The sequence below is a fragment of the Diadema antillarum genome, unplaced genomic scaffold, assembly GCF_040938485.1.
Source record: "Diadema antillarum isolate AM-2024a unplaced genomic scaffold, OU_Dant_1.0 seq00000781_RagTag, whole genome shotgun sequence".
NCBI lineage: Eukaryota > Metazoa > Echinodermata > Echinoidea > Diadematoida > Diadematidae > Diadema > Diadema antillarum.
The window spans coordinates 36,491-58,287 of record NW_027271669.1 but is presented as its reverse complement, the minus strand read 5'-3'; the positions used below and the strand labels follow the sequence as shown (position 1 = coordinate 58,287).

General features: G+C 38.1%; 1 protein-coding gene across 1 annotated transcript; it reads left to right on the top strand.

The window, feature by feature from the left end:
* Window positions 1-553: 553 nt before the first annotated feature.
* Window positions 554-16,904, top strand: LOC139739041 (glutathione reductase, mitochondrial-like). Its single transcript, XM_071649654.1, has 11 exons — window positions 554-808; window positions 1,910-2,025; window positions 3,106-3,308; window positions 6,094-6,148; window positions 7,184-7,283; window positions 8,166-8,252; window positions 10,902-11,036; window positions 12,488-12,599; window positions 13,276-13,407; window positions 13,736-13,869; window positions 14,605-16,904. Exons 1-11 carry the CDS (start codon window positions 614-616, stop codon window positions 14,752-14,754), a joined length of 1,419 nt encoding a protein of 472 aa, XP_071505755.1. The 5' UTR covers window positions 554-613; the 3' UTR covers window positions 14,755-16,904.
* Window positions 16,905-21,797: the final 4,893 nt, after the last annotated feature.

The window sequence follows — 21,797 nt, the reverse complement described above, 5'->3', positions numbered from 1 at the left end:
CCCCAAGATGAGCCTGCGGGTCGAGGTGGGGGGGGGGGGGGGGGGGGGGGTGGGGGGCTCCTTAGTCCTGGGTACCACGCCTGTCCCGATCGGCCTGACGAGCTAGTGTAAAGCGCTCGCCCGCGCCCCGCCCCCGCCTGCAACTAACACAGATTGGGGAAACTAAAAATCTATCGGGGACCCTATCCCTAAACCTAACCCTAATCCTAATCCTAACCATAACCATCAAACCCTAACCCTAACCCTAACCCTAACCCTAACCCCAACCCTAACCCTAACCCTAACCCTAACCAAAAACCCTAACCCAACGTTTTTCCCATAGGTTTAACACGCGCCATGCCCCAATCTGTGCCGTCTTTAAAAAAAAACGCGTCCCGGCCCACACCATGCACCACACGTCGCATTGCATTGGAACATGACTTGCGGAATTGCCGACCCCTGGCCCCGTTTTACAAACTCCGCACAATAGCCGGCCTTTGTTCCGAGCAGCTTCAGGTATTTAGGCTTTTCATCAGGCGATTGGGCCCTGGTGGTGAGTCGAGAGCACTTTTTTGTTGAACAGAAAAACGACGAAACTGCGCTGTGTCATCGTATGTGTCGGAGAGACTCGTAGATGTTAGTACGGTTGCGACAGCTCCAAAGGAGTCTCCGCCAGTTCTCCACGGCTACGATGGCTGCTCAAGAGGTGAAGACCTACGACTACCTGGTCCTCGGGGGAGGTTCCGGCGGTATCGCCAGCGCCAGGCGTGCAACTGAGTTCGGGGTTACCGCTGCTGTGATCGAGTACAAGCGACTCGGAGGAACATGTGTAAGCCAAATCATTAGAGCCTAGATAATCTACCCAAATATGATTGTATGAAGGCTGACTGTTAAATGATTACTGAGTTAGTATCCGCAAATAAACAACAGAAAAGACAATGAAAGCATGATTCATGCACGAGCGAGCAAAACTGAAGTGAAAGAAAACAAAAAATGCTCTTGAATTAAATGACTTTAAAGCTTCCTATCAAAAATACGAGGCTTGAACTAAAGCCTGGGTTTGTGTTACGGGTACGTGTACATGTATGTTTGGGGTGGTGGACAGTTCCAGATAGATGTGGATGCTCCAGGACAAAACAAACAAACAAACAAACAAACAAACAAGACAACTTGATGTAAGTTGAGTCTATATAAGCATAGTGTGGTTCTGCTCTACAATTTAAGAGACCGTAGGGCCTAATTGTTACTGCAGATCGATGTACAGTATGTGAACTGATGTTATGAAAGGTGGGACGATCGAAGGAGATAAGATTCTACATTTAGAATGAACAGTTGATTTATGTGCATGCAAGGAGGCATTAGGTGTGCAAAATGCCCCCTCTAGCTCTCCTAGCTGACTCAAAATTCGAAGATGATGTTGCACATGCTCCTTTTTTAGTGTAGGTCTGTAGGCCCTACATTCAACTTTTTCACTGTCTCCTACTCCTACTTTGTAACACTGTCACCTACTCCTACTTTGTAACACTGTCATCTACTGTTGCACACCCATCCCAGTTTAGCTTCGTGGACAAACTGCTATTAGCTATTGGGATTATATCTTCAAGCCTAAGGTTCAAGGTTCCTATAGTCCCACATATAAGAAAAATATGTGCAGCTGCTTTGTGGATTCATAAGCGCACTCTGTAGTATAGTGTAGAAGAGTAGTAGACTCACATTAACCCAATGACGATGGTTTGATTTTGCTACAACAAGCATTTCCCATAGACGCTAGCCCGACCAGACACCGTGCGAAGTTATACAGCGACTGGGCTGTGTATAGTTACATAGATGCTTGCCCAATTATACTCAGGACTCATCCTCAAGGGGTGAGGCAGTAGCATTTAATTATCTTGTCATCTGGTGATCAAGCTGTCCTTATGTTTCGCTCCAGGTCAACGTGGGATGCGTTCCCAAGAAGGTCATGTTCAATACGGCCATGCACATGGAGATGATCCACGACCACAAGGCCTACGGATTTGACGTCGACTTCAAAGGGTTTGACTGGGGGTAAGGATAATGGTGCAGCTGTATTCATGTCCACCAGTTGCAGAAGTGTGGTAGTGATGTTTAACCCATTGAGGATGGACTGATCTTGCTCTAACACGCATTTCCCATACAGACACCTGCCCGAGTATTCCAAGGGCTCGTCTTCAATGGGGTAATCTTCGTGCAAATAAAGCACAGAGTGAAATTTTTTCAAAATGAGACAAGTGTTGCCTTGGATTTTTCACTCATCTTGCTAAATACCAGTACCGGTACTACAGAATATGCACACGGATACAGTTTGGCATGACTTTGCGTTCCCAGAGATTATATCCATCAGGATAAAGTGTAAGTAATAGTATCATATTGTGCTTTTCGACCGTATCAGATATACAGATGTAAACTTGACAATAGGCGTACCACATGACAAGATTGATAGGATTTCAAACATTATCTTTAAATTCATCTGTAGTCATTCTTTACCTCATATTCTGAATTAGAATAATCTGATGAGACTTCAAGTATATCATTGATACAAAGGTGAAATTCCTCAGCAAGTTGCAATTGACAATTCTGAGGAAATTATCAGAGGATATTGTGTGGATAGCTTGACGAATATTAGCTTTAAGTGTTTCCCAATTAATGTTCCTGAATTACCGTTAATGTATTAAATGCAAGGTATTTTTTGTCATTTAAAATGATTACAGAAATTTGCCCTCCACTGGCAAAAAAGTAATTTTATAAATAAAACAAAAAACAAATAGATGTAACATACATTATACATAATTATACACTGTACATCGTATATAGATTAAAAAAACTGACAAAAACATTGTACAAACATTCACAATTGCATGACATGATTATAATCTGTGAGTCTGTGCATGGCTCTGTACACTCGTGCAAGGTTTGGTTTTTTGTGTGTGGTTTTTTTTTTATGATCATGACATATTACTGACATCACCCGATGAAAAAATTACTAGAACTTGAGGGAGTTTGGTATTGGACTTCACAGTTTTTGTAGAGAATACTGAGATGTCCTATTTTTCAAGAATAAAGGTGTAATCTTCTTAACATTAAACAAGGGGTCAACTCTCTTCACAGTGTTATCAAGGCAAAGCGTGATGCATACGTCAAACGTCTGAATGGCATCTATGAGGCAAACCTTGGTAAGGCCAAAGTGGACTACATCAATGGCTTTGGCAAGTTTACCCCCGACGGCTGCGTGGAGGTCAATGGCCAAAAGTTCAAAGGTCGACACACTATGATTGCCGTTGGTGGAGAACCTACCTTTCCAGATGTGCCAGGTAATTATATCTTCCAGTTCATCACTGATGATGTTGATAGCAAAATTAATTAATTATATTTTGCACCACAACAAACAAATATTCATATATTTTTTGATGATACCATATAGCACACAAACTACACTCTTGTTTGAAATTTGATTGTTTCAGCCATGTCCTCAGTTTACCCAGCTTAGAACTCATGCACAAAATGTCATCTATTTTGTTCCTAATACAAATTTTCTCCTGAATGTTCCACACTAGATTGTCACTGAGTGAGATGCTGAACTTTTCTTCATTGTGTTCTGTGTTGATATTAACAACAATTGTAGGAATGCCTGATATAAAAGTAAGTACAGGCATGTGTTCATGTAATATATCACTTTACAAACACACCTACAAAATGTATGATTTATAGATGATAATGTCAACATGCAAATGATTCATTATTCTCACTTTTAGTGTACTATGATGTAGCATCAGTTTAGGGAATGAAGATTATGTGGTCATTTTATTCTCTGCTAGTGATGTTATATAGACTGCATTCAAACCACCTTTGGTTTTTGCTACAATGTATTTTTATTTCGTATGATTGTATAATGGGCTATCTGAATGCTATTCTTGTATAAATGTTTGTTTAATCATGCTGAAATGTATTATTGTTCAGGATGTTATCAACAAGTAACATAAGTAATGGTAAAGAAAAAAGAGTTATGTGAACAGATCATCTTAAAGCCCGGTCACACAGTGCTTTACTGCTTAATCACGGCCAAAACACGTCAAAAAGTGGTATCCCGTGAAGCAGACGATATTGTTCACATTGATGTCGAGTTTAAGACGAGCTACGGTCGATTTATAGATGTGGCAGGACACGGGGAAAAATTGGAACGGCGTCGGACGCGGTAAAAAGTTTTGAACTGCTCAAAATTTTATTCCGCGGACAACCATGGGCGGCACACGTGGTAAAGACGTGCAACACACATGAAAAACACGTGATAATCCGTGTTCCGGCAGTGATTAAAACTTGGGGAGACGCGGTAAGACACAAAAGTTTAGCGGTCTGTCACGGGCAGAGCACGGTCATCTGTCGCGTGTTCCTCGTTGGTATCACGGGAAATAGCATGTGTTTAGCGGCTTATCACTGACAAATGGATTTTTCTGCGTACATACACGTGGCTGGACATGGTTAGGCATGCTTAGGCAGTGCTTGAGCCGTGGAACAGCCGCCAACGGCCATACCCATACAAAGCACGGCCAAACCAAAACTGACCAAAAAATAGCCACGTATGACCATGTCCACCAGATTTTCATAACTTTTTGTACGTGATATAGACGTGGAGTGCTGTGTGACCGGGGCTTTACACTGAAATCTTGAGATGAGGACGATAGGATTGCTCCACATATTGAAGCATCATGTAAAAAAGGCTGCATCATGTTCATCATAATGATTCAGTTTTTAAAACATTTCTCTGTGGCAGAGAGCTCAGAGAGGAAGGAGCAAATCCAATCTAATGAATTGGCTCAAAATTTAAAGGTGCATAGTCCTGGCAGTGTAGAGGGCGCTGTTGATGATACTGCCGATCACCGTTAGCATTGATACGAAGATTACTGAAGTTGAGCTGTCATCAAGATTAAAGTGCGTAGGTGTTGCTAAGGAACGTTGCCTTCGTTGTCTTCTCTGCGCATCGCGCAGTCTGTAGTAATGCCAGGGTGTGTGCATATGTGCTTCTTATTATGACATCACAAAAGAAGTTTGCTGAAGCTGTCATCCCCCTCAGCCGAATCATGAACCGAACTGTGATCGGACCACTGACTACAGCGAATCGGACTTCTTCGGACTCGGGGAAGTGGGCCACAGCGTAAGCGCTAAAGAGGAGTCGATAGCGTAGGTCTCTATAGGAAACTTGCACCATGCGCCCGCGTATGCATTTGACCAAAACACTGGGACCATGCACCTTTAATACCTCCTTCATAATGAGTCAGCTTGATATTGGCAGTTGTAGGCTCACAACAATGCACACAAATTATAGAACCATTGATCGAATTCAGCACCAATTATTAGGTTTGATGAATGATAGGCAGCTGTCCTAATTAAGAGTTCATATTCTATTTTGCTCTCTTTTATTAAATGATTATGATTATGTTGAATTAGTGAATATGCATTTTAACTTTAGGAAATGCCGCTAACTTTTTCCTCGAAAAGAGACTTTGGCTATTAACATAGTGTCTGTTGCTGGGTCTTGAGAATCAAAGTAGTAGAAAGGTCTTCTAGTGGTATATTAAACTGTGAGATCAGTACGTGTTGCTTACAGTTTATGAAACTTTTAAGCCCAGTATTTCATCGGGTTAAGGACAGGGTAGAATCTACAGTTGTAGGTGTACTTTACTGTTTTAATTTACATAAAATTTTTGATATGCATCATTTTTCCATCGACTTGAATCATTCAAATAAATTCCTAAATGACTTTAATCCATGGGGGTGGGGGTGGTCTGTGCGAAGTCATAGTTCTCTACTACAGCTAATACAAACTCTTGAATGGCTTGCAAGGTAACGTTACCCCTTCTACATAGCATAATCACCGTTATAAAACAAAGCAATAGCAAATATAAAAGACTGATCAGAATAAGGTTGATAATCATCAGCATTCTGGTCCTATGGCAGTGGTCCTTCATGTATGGCAGAACTTTTCAACAAAATTACACGTACAGTAAAAGCAAGAACAATGAAAAGTAAATTTTAGATTATCTTTATGTGGCATCGTAAGCACTAAAATGTCTGCAATTTCCCTCTGTCTTTCACTTACAGGTGCAGAACATGGTATCAGTAGCGATGGTTTCTTTGAACTTGAAAATCTTCCCAAGTAAGTCAGTGCTCATCCCAAAAGTCCTTGCTCTTATTAAAATTATCATCTATGCTAAATTATGCTAATTTATGCATAATGATACATGAAATCAGACTATTTGGCATAAATCACAAAATAAAACTCAAAACAGGCACATTTTTTGTGTAAATATTCTTTTTAGTGTCCTTAGCAAATGAAAGAGAAAAACAAATTGTGCCATATGTTGTTTTTTTTTATTGCTTATGTATTTCTTTATTTTTTTACTTTATGTTTTTCATTGTTTTTTCCATGAAATTTGTCTGGGACATCCTTCTGAACAAGAAAATATGTTATTAATTGATTTTAATCAATAAAACTCCAAAATAATCGTGTTTTTATGAAATTTGCCTGTAAGCACAGTTTGGATTGAAATTGTACACAAATTCATGTTTTTGAGCAATTTTTGGTCTGACATGCATGTATATATTTATGCGTAACTTCGGAACCGCGTGCTCGGGCATTGCAAGTTTGGTGTCAAAAGATGCGGGAGACTCATGAAACGTCGAGTCAATAGCTTTTTGCTATAGCGATACATCACACGGAACGTCGAGGGGGGCCTCAGAGGCCCCCCGGCCTAGTTAGGATTAATCCACAAAAAAAGTGAATTTTCAAGCCACTTGTTTTACTAGGGAGCTTCCTGAAGCATGTACTGAGGTGATTTGTTTGATTGGTGCTCATATCACCTGGTGTGTCTGAAACATCGTGGCCACTCATGCAGTAGTATGATTGCTGCTGCATAGTTATGTTTTATAATGTATCAATAACAAGAGACCAATGAACCAGGGGGATGAGATGGGATGGAAGTTAGAGATACAGACAGGGAAAGTGTGCTATTCAAATCATTGCGATGATGGTGATGATGGTAATGTCGAAGAGGAGGATGAGGAGGATGAGGAGGAGGAATAGAAGAAATAAGAAGAGACAAAAATACTAATTTTGAACAGTAGTAGTTCCATGTGAAAAGCTTTGTAATGTGGTAGAATGACACTGTCTGTCTGGTTTCCATGGCAACAGGAAGACTGCTGTAGTAGGAGCAGGCTACATCGCCGTGGAGATGGCAGGCATCCTGAAGGAGCTTGGCAGTGATGTCTCTCTGTTTATCAGAAGAGACCAGGTTAGTTCAGGTTATTTCTGACAGTTTACATTTATCAGCACACCAGTCAGTGACTGTATACCTTTGCCTGATAGTCAGTATCTCTGTTCTTTTGTTTCTTTATTCTTCTTCTCGTTATTATGCCATAACTTCTTCTTTTTTTTTCCAATTTAATTGAGACCTCCATCCTCCATCATTCTTTTTGTCTGATTATACCCAATTTGAACGTAATGTTTAAGAGAACTTCAAACCCATGTGATATTCCAACTCGAGTGTCATCATTTTGGGTTCCGGTACATTTCATGATGAAAATATGCCCCATTCATTGGCTGAAGGCATAGTAGAAATATTATGTTTGTATAAAACACAAAAGGATGGCATAAGGAATTGCATAATGTAACTTGCTAAGTATTAAATGATGCTACCTACATTGTGAAGAAAGATTTCTTACACAGAAATTTTAAGTTTTGAAGTGTGCCAAGAGTGCTAAAAGTGAATTCAGTGAATTTTTAATGTTCACTATAAAGTTGATGTTAATTTATCAAGACTCTTGCGTATTTTGTTTTCTTTCAACAAGCATATTGCCGCTGGGGTGACAAGACCTTGTATCTCAAATTTTGGTGAAAATGGCTCTTTTTGATTTATGGTTGGATAATCAGTCAAAGTGATGTCTTGTCCAATTCCTAGCTGTGTTACCCCAAAAATGAAGGGCTCCACCACGGCATGTCAAAGGAAAGGCTATCCCATTTAGTATAGTGCAGTGGCTGCCATGGTTTTTCTTTTGTTGTTGTTGTTGCTCATTTGACATTTTGTAGATAGAGGTCTTGTCGCCCCAGTAATGATATAGAATGCAAATTAAGGGCTGATTGACTACACCTTTGCGATGTTGTCTCCTTATTTCAGGCTCTGCGTAACTTTGACTCCATGATAAGTGCCAGTGTGACAGAAAGCATTGAGGAGCAAGGGATCAACCTGGTCAAAAAGAGTTCAGTAAGTAAACTAACTTTTCTTCTTGCTTTGAATGTCAATTTTCCTTTTTTCAATCTTTCAGTTATACTGCAGTTTTTTGCACAGTGGAAATTCTTCAGTCATCACCATGATTTTAGTTGTTACTGCTCGGAAGAACTGAAATGATGTAAAATTTTCGCTCACAGTCTCAACCCTTTGTAATTAATGCTTTGGTTTAGTTTATCTTTCTTCCACTCAGTTTCAAAACAAGGCAGTTATTTGCAATATACATAAATACTGCAGCTCAGTGCCAGAAGAGTGATTGATGTACTAGTATGTAAATGGCTTGTGATGGTGTTATGCAGAAATGAAACGCTATTTCCTCTTACTTTTGCCCACACAAGTATATTCGATACTGGTGTTAAAATTAATGTTTTAACAGCCGAGTTCTGTGCAGAGAGGAAATATACCAAAGTGTTTGAAGTGACGTAGAACTGTCTTGTGCAATTTACACAGAAGGGAGTTACAAGAAATCCAGCAAATTTACTAACTGTTGCCGAACTCCATATTTACGCCATATATTTCCTGGGGTTTTATTTTCACAAATTTCATGGGTCAGGTGCTGTTGGCAAATTCAACATCATACAAAAATATTAACTTTGATCTTGACATGAATGCGATGTACACATGTACATACTGTAGGGGTACTAATACACAGTAGGGCCTACGCAGTACATGCATAAGATGCAGAATAATAGCATACTCCATGATTGTGAATTTAACAATTGACAAAATTCCCGATCCAAGTCCCGAGTCCTGAAAAATTCGACACGCTAAATAAATTGCGCATATACACATACAGTAGTCTCTTTCTCTGGCAATGGGGATTTTATTTTGTGAATGCATCCTTTGAAACTTAAAAGCCTTAATTTGCCATGCACTGTTGTCCATCCTAATATCAAAGTCCAACTTATCAAATAATAATCTCTTTGGCCATCTACCAGAGACTTAATTGTCCACACTGGCCTTGGCCTAGTGTGGAGATTGCACATGGTCAGTCATGGGTCTGTAACCTTCAGTCCCAGTCGGCCAATAATTTGTCACCTTGACCTCAGCAAATAAAGTTGTGTAGTGATCTATATTGGACTTCTGTTGTCTGTTTCGACGTCATTGTAGAAGCTTTGCTTCTTTGCTAGTTTGTTCAAGGTTAATACCTTGAACAAACTGTACATTCTGATTTCAGCTTGTCAAATACGATGCCCAGTAACCTTATTTCTTTCAACTTCTTCAATATAGATCAGTTCTGTGCTATCCTTGAAAGTCAGTTCCTGAAGTTTTAAAATACCAATCATTGTCATATGAGATATATAAAATAATCTTCGTCATTAAGCATAATGCTATTGTTTGTTTGTTGGTCAACATGAATTTATTTACCCGACAATGGTCAAAATAGAGTGTTGATATAAATTCTCGTCATTGATATCTTTTTTTTTTCAATATTTATTAAAATTATATGTAGACTGACAGGTTGCTGTAACCAAAGTAGAAAAGGTATTAGGTTGCTTATTAGCCACTAATGGTTATCTTATTTTGTGTCATCACCACTGATTCCTCTGTTATGTTTTGTACAGTGTATCTTTTACGGACTGAACCTCATGCCAGATAAATCATGAATCTGGGAATAACTGCCTTTTTCACACATTTCAAAAATAAAAAGAGAAGATAGTACACTGTAGCTTCTCACCACAACTAAAAATTCAGACGTACAAATGTATATTTAACAAACACACACTCATATAAACATGTGTGCACACACATAGATATACAGATCTCACACCCATGCACACCCACACAACTCATGGAAGATAAAGGGCCCTTGCAGACCTTTCCTTGAAATTGACTTGGAGCTAAGGTATTTAAAATCTGAAAAGATCTTCATGGAAACTATGTTATGAGTATTTATGCACACACCAGATGAGTATTGAAATGTAATGTAGGCAATTGTTTCCTTTTCAACCAAATCAACAACAAGACTTTCATGCAGTATTTACATGTAAATTACTACTTTCTGCTTGCTGCTGTTTACAACTACTCTGCTGACAGGTATTATATAAAGTTTGTGGTTTATACAGACGGTCATTGCAGACTAGTGCTAACAGTGAAGTTTCGGTATCACCAATACCTAGGTGCCATGCGTGAGCAGCGTTTTAGATGTATTATGGGAAAGCTCACAGGACAAACTTGTCCCAATTTTGGCTACACATGCACTCAAATCACGCTCTGTGTTTATCCAGAGGTATTTTTTGTTGAAGATTTCTTCACTTTCCATCATGTGACCAACACATTGAAGCCTTGCAGTAGTGAACCATGACTCTAGTGACCGCAAATCAGTAAAACTTAGAAATTTTCAACTCTTTTTTGAATAAACTGTATCATAGCCAAGAAAAAAAGGGGTAACAACGGAAAAGCAGACAAATAACTAACTCCATTGAATCGTATGGGAACTGTGACGCACGCGAGACAACCGGAAGCGAACAAGGGACCAAGGAATCCCACAGTGCATCTGTGACAGGGCTCTTCAGCGTGCGCAGAAATTTTCTGTGCATTGGCGATACCGAGAATTGGCTTTATTGATGTAAATTGCTGGGTGGCCAATATTATTCATAATTGTTCATCTCCATCATTCTATAGCCAGTATCCGTGGTGAAGGAAGCTGATGGAATGCTGACCTACAACACGACGGCTGGGACCTTCTCTGGCTTTGACTGTTTGTTCTGGGCTGTAGGGAGGCATGCACTCACCAAGAATCTGGGTCTGGAACATGTGGTAAGGGATACAACACCTCCTTGGCACTGGAACATTTAAAGCTACCATAGTATCACTTTTGAATTGTAATCTTTGATCTTGTTAAATTGTTGGAGTATTTTGTTTAATTGTTGAAGTATTTTGTTTAATTGTTGAAGTATCTCATGTGTTCATGCAAAATCATATAGCTCCTAATATGAGAGGTGTCTTTTGTGATTTTCATTCGTAAGGCTCATCTCCCTTTGATCTAAAAGACAATATCTGTTCTAAACTGTAATATTTTACAGATCTGAAATGCAAATATGAGTATTTTCCAATATTTCAGCATACAAGAATATATATGAAATTTGAATTTGAAAAGTACAGTGCACTCCCGTTACAACGAACACGGTTATAACGAAATTTCGTTATAACGAAATAAAACTTCTGGTCCCAAAATTATCACCATTAAAGTCTATAGTACAAAATTCCCTTATAACGAACACGGTTATAGCGAAATGTTCGTTATAACGAAGTCTTTTTCGAGCGCCACTGACAAAGAAAAACAAAAGAAATGTGCTCCGTTATAACGAAATGCGAATTGCTTTCGAAAATACGTAGCAGAACAAGCATTTATAGCGTTTCTGCATGGGCGAACGCTTCACATCACCGTGTGTTCGCTCCGTGTGTCACGCACAGTTTCTGAGGGGAACTTGCGTTTAATATTGTAATACAATAATCCCATCCCATTTCACATATCTTTCCAGTGTATGATGAGTATTCAGCAAACAGAATTGATGATATGTATGCGTGGTTTCCTTGTTTTCGTTATATATTGTATTTGTTCGGTTATAACGAAATTTCGTTATAACGAAAGAAAACTGCCGGTCCCGAGCATTTCGTTATAACAGGAGTGCACTGTATGTTGATTTGGAATGAGGCACAGACATACATTATCAGAAACGACAACAAAGATATAAAGTAATTTTCTTAATTTTTTTTTCTATGCTTTCTTGAATTTACATTATCAAGGGAGTGGAAGCACCCTTTATTAGTCATCATATGCATTTCTGTGCATTTTTTTCCAAACACGACTAAGTAATTCATCCCTACTGACAAGGAAATATAAATTGTGGAGAGAATTATATATTTTACTCGGGTTCCACAATATTTCCATTCAACTGTGCACATTGATTGTGGTTAACCTGTGATCTTTCCTTTTTCGTCATGAATTACATTAAACGCAAAAAATAAATTCCAATCCGTGCAAATCTCTCAAAAGCCTCAATACAAGATCTCAAATGAAGAAAGTAATTAAAGGAGATGCTGCTGTACTAATATGTTCAGTGGAATTGTATGTGATACAGAGTTTTTACAAAAGCATCAAATTGGTACTCCTCAATGACATCAGTAAAAGATGGGATATTTTATATGCTTTTTTTATTATTTTGTTGGAATAGCCGTTTGTTTCACTCTTCACTTTCATTTGATAGGGTGTTAAAACAGATGCCAAAGGAGACATTGTTGTGGATGAGTTCCAGAATACCTCGACTCCAAACATATATGCCTTGGGTGATGTGTGTGGGAAGGCCCTTCTTACACCAGGTAGGTTTTTTGGAAGTTTTGAAAAAGAAAAACAAAATGACAAGTTAATGGAAACTGGCTTAAATGTGAATGAAGCACCATGGTTTGCTCTTTAAGTCATTCACAGAATATAATACTAAATATGGGAAAAAAAACCCTGAAAAGACTGAGTTTTACATGACAGTTCAGTCGTTGTTACAATGTATAAAATGTTTAGGTTACTGAATGCGTCTGTATTTCTGTAATTTGTTCGGGTTTGATGCATGTATCATGCAAAAAAAATGCATTCAATCTTAGTTTAAGAAAATAAAGCTATGCTGTTTTTTATTTTTTGCTTATTTGTGGTTTTGGATTAATTCAAAGGGATATTTCTCTGTCTTCTTTGCACTTGAAATGTGCCAGAACCACGCTGACAAGTCATTCTCACGTGATGAAAAAAAAACAAAACAGGGAATAGGTCACCTTTTGGTGACTGACTTGTGATATGTTATTGGATGTACGAGCAGAGGGTGATAGATTAGTCTAGCTATCTTGGTACCCACGAGAAATAGTACATAACTCTAAATCATATGCCGTTTTGTTAATTTGGAGATTGAAAATTGTACACCACCAGCTGGTGTATCGAAGAAGAGATGATCATCTTCACAGGTTGCATACTGTAACTGATGTTTAACTTGTCCTCAATTTATTTTAACAGTTGCCATTGCAGCAGGCCGAAGGTTAGCTCACCGGCTGTTTAACAACCAGACAGACTTGAAACTAGACTACTCTAACATTCCCACCGTCGTGTTCTCGCATCCTCCCATTGGCACTATTGGCTTGACAGAAGGTAAGAATTTACTTTTGCTGTCTTTGTAGATGTCTCGAGTTTCAAATATCAGTCTTTTTCCACGGTTGGCTTGACAGAAGGTAAGAATTTACATCTTCACTTGCTTTGGCAGACCTCGAGTACAATGTGTACCTACTGGTAAATCTCCTTTTAATTGCCATTTATCATTAGAAATCTGAAACTGAAGGAATATTAAAAAAAGTAATGTTCTGACAGAAACAAAGTGTTTTTTTTTTCTCTCATTGGAACAGAATATCTTGAATCCCTTCGCACATGTAACACTGTTCATCTGTAACAGACTGATATATTCCCTTCATCTCTTTTCAAGCCGAGGCCATAGCAAAGTTTGGAGCAGATAGTATCAAGGTGTACAAGTCAACCTTTCGCAACCTGTACTTTGCCATGACGGAAAGGGAGCAGAAAACGAGAATGAAACTCGTCTGTGCAGGACCAGAGGAGAAGGTAGGGCTCACCTTATATCAATTTTTTTTTTCTCCCATTTCCTGGAAAGATGTGTTACATTTGCAGCCCTTCCTACTGTAACTTACAAATCATCCAAAATGGGCCTAGTGGATGTAGTCCAGTTTGAATATAGATTTTTTTATTCTTCTTTTCTACAAGCATAGTCACATCTTGCAAGCTCTTCTCAGAAAACTTTTGATAAGCTCGTAAGTTACAGAGAAAGACAAAGTGAATTCAATTACAAGTGAATCGCATTGTTTGCTTACCTGCACAGCTGTACTGTAAAACGGGGAATGTTCGCGTGCATTTTAATTCCGCGAATTTTGCGACTGGCAACATTCATGAAATTAAAATGCACGCGAAAGTTCTTACCTACACAATATGCATTTGATGCCAATGGCAAATCACGAAAATTTCATGCTGCGAGAAAGGCCATCGACTCCAATTCACAAAATTTTCGTGATGCATAATATATATCGTGTTTTACAGTAATTTTCAACAAGAAATCAAGGAGCTGGTGGTGAGGATCCAGTGAAATCAATGAATGTAAACCGTAGATACCCAGGTTTTGGATTTTCTTGAATTTAGCTTTTAAAAAAGGAATAGGTCATGGTCAGTACGCACAAACACACACACATACACATAACCTGTGACACTATGCGGTATGCGTTGCTGATGTTGGTCCTGTGACAGGTGTAAGAGTCATGACTCCGCCCTCTCCTCCCTTCCTCCCAGGTTGTGGGTCTCCACATGCAGGGATTGGCGTGTGATGAGATGCTCCAGGGATTCTCCGTAGCCGTCAAGATGGGCGCCACCAAGGCACAGTTTGACGACACCGTCGCGATCCACCCAACCTCATCCGAAGAACTTGTGACCATGCGCTAAACAGAACCCACTACCTAATATTCGTCTCTCGACGTATGCAGTAAAATAATGAACATGTACCCCAATAGCATCACAAATCAGATGCTTAGTCTAACAGAACTGAATATATCAATTGTAAGTCTATTTTCTAAGATGTGATTGTAATTACACTGTACCTCCGTCAAGGCTGGACATTATGTTTTCATCAATGTTGGTTTGTCTGTCTGTTTGCAAAATAACGCAAAAAGTTACTGATGAATCTGGATGAAAAGTTGATTATAACACGAGGAACAGGTGAATAAATTTTCGTAGTGGTCCGGGAATTTTTATGGATTTTTTGAAGGATTTTTGATATTTTTGCAGACAGGGTCAAAGAACTTAGGTGTTGAGGTTTTTGTACGTGCTCAAAGCACAAGCTCTCCTTGGGCGAGGCGCCATGGCTGTGTAGCTAGAAGCTGATATCATAAACAAAAGACTTATATACTGTATTGTGAAATTGGGCAATCTATGGCGTGCACGTATGGATAGAAATGAGCTGCTTGGTGGAGGTCTGCGCTGTACAAGTGCTTTTCTAGATTTCTTTTTTTCATGTATTTGTGCAGTTTTGTGCCAATGGAATTGACACATTGCACAGTCTCTGGCGCAATTTCAGTGTCATTGCTAATAATGTCATAAAATCATTACATCATTTTGTAGTTTCCGTTGTTCTTCACCGGTACATCATACATACACCAAGATCTTCCAAATAGACCTCTTGAAAGTATTAGATATACATGTTGTAGATTTTGCGCTTTTTGCTTTAGATCCATACAGTAAAACAAGGAATTTTCGCATGCACTTTAATTTCGCAAATTTCGCGAGCGCGAAGATTTGCGAAATTAAAATGCACGCGAAAGTCCTTGTTTACACTATTATGCATTGAACACCAGTGGCACTTCGCGAAAATTTCATGCCACGAAAAAGGCTGCCGGTTCCAATTCATGCCGCGAATATATCACGTTTTACAGTATCCTTGAATTCTGCATAAGATTTGTTCAGATAAATATATGTGTATTTGTCCATAACTTATTGTGTTCAGAAAGAGTGAGTGCCTTTATCAGGGACACAGGATAATAAGCCTACATGTGATCTTGAGCGATAATGTGTATAAATTGCAGATATTTTTTGGGAAAATATATTAACTGTTACATTTATTGCATTAACCCCAGTTCCAATAATTCTAAATTAATTTCAACAAAATAACACACATATATTGGCTAGGAGCCCATTGAAGTGAGTGAATTGTAGGGCCTTTTTTGTAGTTGTTTTGTGTTATTTGAGCCTTTCTAGTTTGTGTATCTGTGTGTGCAACAAATGTTGGAACAAGGCACAAACTGAGGAAGAAAATAGACCAAAACCTCTGTAAGCGGACCATTAATGGCTGTTTACAGGTTGTGTCAAGCAAGAATACATGTCTTTCCAAATGATAATATAACGATGCAGCGGTGGACGACATGTGGTAGGAATGGTGGTGAATAAAGCAGCTGTTATGAGATACATTGTATGAAATCTATTTTCTGTTATCTGTCTTCTGTATTCCAGCAGTGCAAAGCAAAGTTCTAACCTCTGTTTAATGCCCACTTTAGTGTGGAAGGCAGTGATGCAGTTTATTTTTTCACTGATCTTCATCACCGAGAGCAGGCAATGTATTAAAAGTTGGGTAACACGCCAGCTCGGTGCGGCACTTTTTCTTACTGATGCTTTATCCCCATACAGAGGAAAAATAGTGTCAAAATCCATTCAAATCCTGAACCTATTTTATTCAGATTATAATCTGTGTGTTGTTTTTTATACATATTGTACTTATCAGCTATGTGCAACTCAATAGTCTGTGACAATCATGGAAGTGTATTAAAGGACTAGTTTACCCAGATAAATTAGTGGATTGAGCAAATGCAGCAATATTAGTTGAACGCATCAGTGAAAGTTTGAGGAAAATGGGACATTCCGCATAAAGTTATGAATTTTTAAAGTTTTGGTGAAGACTGCTACAGTTCATAGGATGTCATGTATGAATAACGATGTAAAGAAAACATTATGAGAATTTCACATAATGCCTTTTTAGAAATAAAATTTACAAATTCCTGTGACTTGTTACTGACACACATGTTGAGGGTAAAATTGTTCCCCCAACTTTCTGAAAGAGGCAGGTCAAGTGCCCTTTTGTTTTGCTAGAAATGCAAAAATACATGTATGATAATTTATGCTAAATTCTGTTTATATTTTATCTACATGTCATGTCATTCTGCAGTGACATCACAAACTGCTGTCATCCAGCCATGGCAACTCTGCAACTTTATGAATCAATTACTTTTGAACAGATTGTCCAATTCAACTCAAACTTTGTCTAATTTTGCACAAACTTTCAGTGATATATTTTCTATTATAATACATGTATTGTTGATTACTTGGATATCCCTCAAAATTTTACACACCAGCACATTTCACTAAAGTAAGTTTGACTGTGATGTAGCTCTATGGTACATGTACTATGTCTTGAAGCAATGCATATTAAGTACATGTATACAATGATACAGTTTGTATACAGTCACAATCACATACAACTGTACAGATACCATCCTCGGGACCGGCCTTTTTCTTTCGTTAAATTGAAATTTGGTTATAACCCAACAAATAAACTATAGAAATACACAAAATAGATCATGTTGCGGCCTGATTTTTTACTGCGTTGTAAAGTGGAATTTTGTTATAACCGTGTTCCTTATAACGGGAGTGCACTGTAGTCAACTGTGCATATACAGTATACATGTACACGTATATCAAAATAAAATAAAAACAAACAAATTAGTAAACAAATAATATAAGTAATTTTAACTAAATATTATACATTATAAGAATAAAGAATTTTAAAAAAATACATTTATCAATCATATTTCGTTTTATAGGTATCTGGGAAGCATGAGGAGATGCCTTGAAACAAGTTTATGAAAAACTTTCCTGAAATAGAAATACCTGTTGAATAGTTTTATTGTCCACATGAATGCACATGTTCAGGTTTCCATGAATTTTACCAAAAAATGGTGCTTTTCATACATGTACTCAGAATACTTTATACATATATGTACATAATGCATTGTGTAGCAAAACATGCAAGTAACATATGAGTGAAGGTTTCTGATAATAAACAGACTATGTCAAGGTGTTACACAAATGGATATCTCACTGAGATACCCATTTCACTGAAATACTGTTTACGATGACGAAAAATTGTTTGCGAATTTGATTGCAATTGTTTATGAATTTGATTGCAACTGTTAAAGAACCCTGAAATGCCCTAGAATTGCCTAGGCTCGCAAACAATCTCAGCTCAATGACATACCCCCTTAAGCACTTGTCGGATTGCCAGGGGCAAGTGAAAACCAGAGTTGGGCAAGTGTTTTGGCAGTGACAAAAATTGGTTGCCCAAATTGGACAAGCAAATCAGTTTTGCGGCCATCTCTTTTCACACCTCCCCACCCCCCCCCCCCCAACCCACAAAGTCAAACATACAGAAGCCCCAGATAATGAGTGTTTACCGATGCAACATACTTTAATTTCATTTCAGCAACCTTCCATCACATACGTGAAGATCTTGAAGCCCTCCTGTACTGCAACACAAAACTTGATCAAACCACGTTTTTTACTCAAATGCACTTAAGCATGGCAATCAGCATAATATGCTGTGTCTTAAAATGAGTATGTCTTCTTGAGCCCTGACTAACAAGTGCTTTCCAAAATATGTTTCTTATATTTTTGGATGTCCTTTTAACCCTAATCAGGCTGGGGGGGGGGGGAATCCGCGCCCCCTCGACGTTTCGCGCAATATCTTCGCAGCGCGATAAGCTCCCGCCGTGATGTTTCATGACTTTTTTCTTTCAAGTATCGCGCAACTTTTGAGACCAAAATTATTGCGCCCGCGCGTATCGTTTTGACGCGACGCCCATTCGAAACAAATTGCTCCAAAACGTGATTTTGTGTACAAATCCAATGCAAATTGTGTTTTTTCAATTAATTCACATAAAAATTCATATCTTGACTTAGAATGGACGAAATTAATTTATTTTAGCATAATAAGCTTCGAAAAATGTCTGTGACAAATTTTGGCCAAAAAACAAACAAAAACAAAAGGTCGAAAAACAAAGAAATACATAAGAAATTCAAAAAACAATCAAATACATAAGAAATTAATTTCGATACAGATTTTTTTTTATCCTGTGTCTCGGGAAAATGATACAAGAAACATTCTAAAAAAGAAATTAGCGTAATTAGAGCATTAATAAGTGATTTAGAGCCCAAAACTGATTTTATGCATAAATTACAATAATTAATTAATATAAAATATAAGAAACATTTTTCGGAGAAAGCAACCATACATTTTGATAGTATATGTTGCGGGCGTCGCGTGTGCCGATTTTCGGCGCTATCACGCGTTCCATAGGCGAAATCTGAAGGGGGGCGGAATCCCCCCCCCCCCCCCCCCCCCCCCCGATATAGCATAGCCAAAAAAACCCAGCCTGATTAGGGTTAAGGCGAGTAAAATTCACATTCAGGCAAGAGTTCTGCAACAATTTGAAGATCTTCTTGCCTGACTGGGCAAGTGGTAAAAAAGAAAAGAAATGTAGCACCATGCGTGTGCATCATGGCATACACATTCAAACGTTAACATAATATCATACTCCTCCTAATAAGTCCTGCACTTCCAGTTTGATGCATTATATTTCTCGTAATAAATCTGCATAAATTTATTTGAATGTAGCATCATAGAAGAGCCTGGTTTATTATCTTTACAGAGATAACTCGCTTTATACATTCCTAGAACGTACAGTGTGACTGAGTATTAGGAAAGGTCAAATGTGAAACGTTACAAACTGGAGCAAATGTGTTCCATCAAACCGTGTAATCCTCATTTGTTTTGTCTTTTAATTAAAGGGAGGCATGTGCTTGAAAATAATGCATTGTGAGAATATCATAGATTCCACGCTTCATCCATGAATCATAAAACTGCAGTAGTATCTGCAGATTAAATTAAACAATGAGACTGACCAATCACCTAATGTTCAGGAAAAGGGAGTTTTTGAAAGTGCTCACATTTGAGTATTGCTTATTCCAGGGGTCTTTTCCTTCAAAGAGTGCATCATCAATAGTAGCTCATCACTTTTGATCTGTCCCCATATTTGCACATTATCCAGTTTTAACACCTGAGATATCATTAAAGATATAATCAATCATAATCTTTTGAGGGTTTCTTTTGAGGTCATATCTAATGAACTTAATGCCAATATATTAAAAGAGAAATATGACGTATCAAACCTTAAATGCAGAACTTATTTTGAGGGGTATGTCCATGCTGCTGTACTAGCTTTCCTTATGCTGTCTTCTACACTCATGAGCAAAGAGTGATCTGCTCATTTTTCTCAGCTAATACACTGTACTTCAAATTCACCTTCTATTTTTGTATGAATAAATGGATGGAATGCTCTTGAATTCTTTGTTGAATACAGGTAACCTCACATCAGTACAATGCCTAGGGATGAAAGAAAATCTGTTGATACGTGAAAATTTCTCCTCGATCCACAGAATAAGTGTATGTTTATTTCTGTCAGGGGCACATTATTCTTTTTCCCTTTGATTTAGCCTCCTTTTCAGACTTGTGAAAAGAAGACTACAGTGCACTCCCGTTATATCGAAATGCTCGGGACCGGCAGTTTTCTTTCGTTATAACCGAACAAATACAATACATTGTAGGCCTATAACAAAAACAAGGGAGCCGCGCATATATCATATTCTGTTTGTTGAATACTCTTCATACACTGGAAAGCTATGAGAACAATAAAACAAATAGTTATTCAATTTCAGATTATTGTTTTACAAAAAAGCAAGTTCCCCTCGGAAACTGTGCATGACACACCAAGCGAACACATAGTGATGTGACACGTTTGCCCATGCAGAGACGCTAATAAATGCTTGTTCCGCGTTTCAAAAGCGATCCTCAGTTTGTTATAATGGAGCATATTTCTTTTGTTTTTCTTTGTCAGTGGCGCTCGGAAAAGACTTTGTCATAACGAAAATTTTGCTATATGCGTATTCGTTATAAGCGAATTTTGTACCATAGACTTTAATAGCGATAATTTTGGGACCAGAAGCTTTACTTAGTTATAACAAAATTTCGTTATAACCATGTTCGTTGTAACGGGAGTGCACTGTATAAGAAAGTGACATCTCACAGGTACAATTAGGCTCACATTATTGTACTTTAAGACAGATGAAAGAATCTTTACATTTATAATACATAGAAACATATTTACTATATATATGCACTTATACTCTTTGGCGACATACTGTTATCGGTACATGCGGTAATAAAATGATTTGAAATAATTCACACGAGCAAAGAATTGATACTCTGAGCACATACTCGAGTTGTCTTTCTGTAATTGAGTTCACAGAAAGTTAGAGTAAGAGTACATAGATTATTAGGGCAGTCAACAAATTTAGGACACGTGTGTCAGGTTCTAGAAAATGTGTACGCCTAAAGAGAGGGGAAGGTAATGAAATCTGGGAACAAAAGAGTAATACAACTGGAAGAAAGAGAACCATAAGTAATGATCTCCATAATCAAATTCTGTAACATTTTCTTGAAATACCGGGATGAATTGAAAATAACCAAGAAAATCTTTGATTTGGCTCTATCGTCCAGGCACAAGTGCTCCTGTGAACCTCACACTGACACATTTTGGTCCACGTGTAAATAATTCTACAGGAGAGATATTCTCTCACAGCATGACCGTACACATTTCAACAAATTAGCATGTTGTCTTGTATGTAATGCTCTCAATAACAAGGGAACTTTACACTTTAAGGGTGCCAAAAGGCACAGCACGAGGTACAAGTAGGCAATAACAGATGAATACAAACATACAAATCATGCTGTCAGAATTGCAGCATAGTGAGCTCCTCAAAGATGTACACTGTATAAATATGTTTTAAACAAACTTTAAAGTAACACAAACATTTTATGAATAAAG

Bases quoted from the DNA above. Each gene is read 5' to 3' on its own strand.
- LOC139739041 (XM_071649654.1), top strand. From the start codon at position 614: ATGTTAGTACGGTTGCGACAGCTCCAAAGGAGTCTCCGCCAGTTCTCC. The intron at 809-1,909 runs GTAAGCCAAATC...GTTTCGCTCCAG, and splicing joins AGCGACTCGGAGGAACATGT to GTCAACGTGGGATGCGTTCC. The intron at 13,408-13,735 runs GTAAGAATTTAC...TCTCTTTTCAAG, and splicing joins CACTATTGGCTTGACAGAAG to CCGAGGCCATAGCAAAGTTT.